General features: G+C 38.2%; 1 protein-coding gene across 1 annotated transcript; it reads left to right on the plus strand.

Annotated features, from left to right (window-relative positions):
• Nucleotides 1–339: 339 nt before the first annotated feature.
• Nucleotides 340–2,630, plus strand: LOC122063706 (amino acid permease 1-like; the record flags this gene model as incomplete). Its single annotated transcript, XM_042627401.1, is given in 4 exon segments — nt 340–652; nt 749–982; nt 2,150–2,243; nt 2,413–2,630. Coding segments are annotated over 4 exon segments (658 nt in total), but the record flags the coding sequence as incomplete, so codon positions are not given.
• Between the last annotated feature and the right edge of the window lie 76 nt (nt 2,631–2,706).

Genomic DNA, 2,706 nt, shown 5'->3' on the forward strand with positions numbered 1-2,706 from the left:
GATCACTCCCATTCCCTTGTAGAAACCATTTCCCCTCATCTAGTACTAGTAAAATAGTGCATCCACGGTTTTAGAGTACACTATCAAAATGAGTATCGGTGATCCTCAAAACCGTTATGGTATTGGAATGAATCGATATTGGATCACTCATATCGGACAGAAAAACCCGTGTTTTATATTAAAGATGATTTTTTTTTCTTTTTTACCCTTGATCTGTATCGTTCAATCAAAACGGTATCGGTTAAGTATGAAGATCGGACACTTGCCAAACCGATACCGATCCTGAATCCAGAATTCCAGATGGAGAAACCGGTTGACAAGTTCAACAACGGGACTCTAGTCCTTAACTTCCGGGGATGCGCAACAGCAGTGCCGTCCACCCACTTTTATCGGATTTAGATGACAGTCCCTCTTTCTCACAATGTGTATTTCCATCTTCCAGAGTTAACTTCAGTTGTAGCTGAAAGCGTATTAGCAGGAATCACTGGTAGTAGAGACAAATTTTAGAGAAAAAAAAGGAATTCTTACATTTGGGCTCCCATGAAAGACGAGGATTTTCACAATGAGGTCATCAGCGAGTCGGGTTTGGATCCTCAGGAAGCTTCAAATGGGGTTGAAGCCCTTGACGATGATGGAAGACCCAGAAGAACTGGTATCAAGTTCTCTGCTCTCTCCTTTGTTTTTTTTTGTTGTGATTTTATTGAAATCCTCTTCAGGTTTTAGGGATTATCAATTTTAATCTGTACAGGTACCTTATGGACGGGCAGTGCTCATATATTAACAGCAGTTATAGGTTCGGGTGTTCTATCTTTACCCTGGACTGTAGCGCAGCTCGGATGGATAGCTGGACCAGCAGCTCTGTTGATCTTCTCCTTCATAACCTTGTACACCTCCATTCTCTTAACAGATTGCTACAGATCCCCTGACCCTGTTTATGGGAAAAGAAACTACACCTACAGGGAGGCAGTAAGAGCCAACTTAGGTATTTGGGTTTGCAGAATATGTTTTTGACTTGTTAAGTCTCTCTCTGAGTCTATGCTCTTCTTTTGTTTCTTATTTGGGTTTGCAGAACCCATCACCACCATTATTAATTTAATATGTTTTTAACTTGTTAAGTCTCTCTCAGAATCTATGCTCTTCTTTTGTTTCTCCTTGTATATCAATCTCTATGTCTACCTGTTCTATGTGTATCTGTATTGGTTCTGAATTCTGATCCCTTCAAGGTGTGGTAAATATTGGTTGTAAGGTTGAAAAAAAAAAATGTCCAAGTAGGAAACCCCTGTTTGTTGCTTCAACAGAATTTCCTGACATCAAGTTATGGGTTGTGAATGAGATACATTTTCCTTTATATAAAAACAAATTGCCCAACTAGAGATATTAAGACCTGGATTAGAAATAGTTGCACAAACCATGATAAAAAAATCTAGAATTGAGAAAATAATTGACAAAGGTTCAGGTGCGAAGTTTGGTACTGTGGTAATGGAGGTATATAGAGATCAGATTGAAGACAATTAATCCACCATAAAGCAGGGGAAAGGATTTTGTTAGGATTTGGTTTTTCATTTTAAAAAATAATGTGGTTCCTATGAGTCCAAATAAAGTAGCATATAATAATAAAGATGGAGAAAAAATTATTCTGATTATTCTAGGGATAAGGTTGGAATTAAAAAAGTACATAAGTAAATTTTGAAAAGAAGCAGCGGGTAGTTGATCAGTGTATAAACTCAGAGGACTAGCAGCCCAAAAATACGCTTAGAGAACTCGCAGGAAAGAAAGATGTGCTAGATGGATTCTGCTTGAGCATGACAGAATTCGCAAGACCGGTCGACTTGCATCCATTTTCCCAAAATATCCTTCGTGAGAAAGCCTCCATGGCAGAATCTCCAAAAGAAGATCTTAAATTTTGGGTGGATTTGGAGTTTCCATCAGTATTGCCACCAGTAGGAGCATGGAGATAAGCAAGTACACCTGTTGGAGAATCCAGTTGGGTTAGTAATCAAAGTAGGTATAAAAAATTTAGGCCAGTTTAGTGGCTTCTTGTTGTTTCATACAATTGACCAGCTTCATGAATATATTAAAGTTAAAAGCCAATTCTCTATTTTGTATCAAAATGAATTGTTCAATGCTGCTGATGTCCTTCCATGATTAGGTAGAACGATGTTCTTGGTTTGTGGATTGGTTCAATATAGCATCTTTGTTGGGGTTGCAGTTGGCTTTACAGTTACTGCATCGAAAAGCATGGGGTAAGTAAGCTCTGATTAATAGACCCAACTCCAATCTGAGAAGCTTACTCGATCCACCCTTTTTACTCCAATTTGATATCATACGGAGAATAGTAATATTTTATGCAATTACTGAATGTGTTGGTTGCTGTATGCCATTGTTGGGTATGCTATTGATTTTATTGATTAGGTCCATATACAAGACAAATTGCTATCACAAAAGAGGTCATGAAGCCTCATGCGAGATCTCTGATAATTTCTTCAGTGTGATTTTTGGGATTATTGAGATCTTCCTGTCCCAGATTCCGAATTTCCACAAGTTGTCATGGCTCTCAAGTATTGCAGCAGTGATGCCTTTTATCTACACACTAATAGGAGTGGCACTTAGCTTAGCAAAGATTGTCTCAGGTCAGTCCCACTCCCTACCTATCTGTAAATCCTCCTTTTTTCTTTTCTTTTCTCTTTTCTCTTTTCTTTCTTTTTT

Source organism: Macadamia integrifolia, unplaced genomic scaffold, assembly GCF_013358625.1.
Source record: "Macadamia integrifolia cultivar HAES 741 unplaced genomic scaffold, SCU_Mint_v3 scaffold1430, whole genome shotgun sequence".
Taxonomy (NCBI): domain Eukaryota; kingdom Viridiplantae; phylum Streptophyta; class Magnoliopsida; order Proteales; family Proteaceae; genus Macadamia; species Macadamia integrifolia.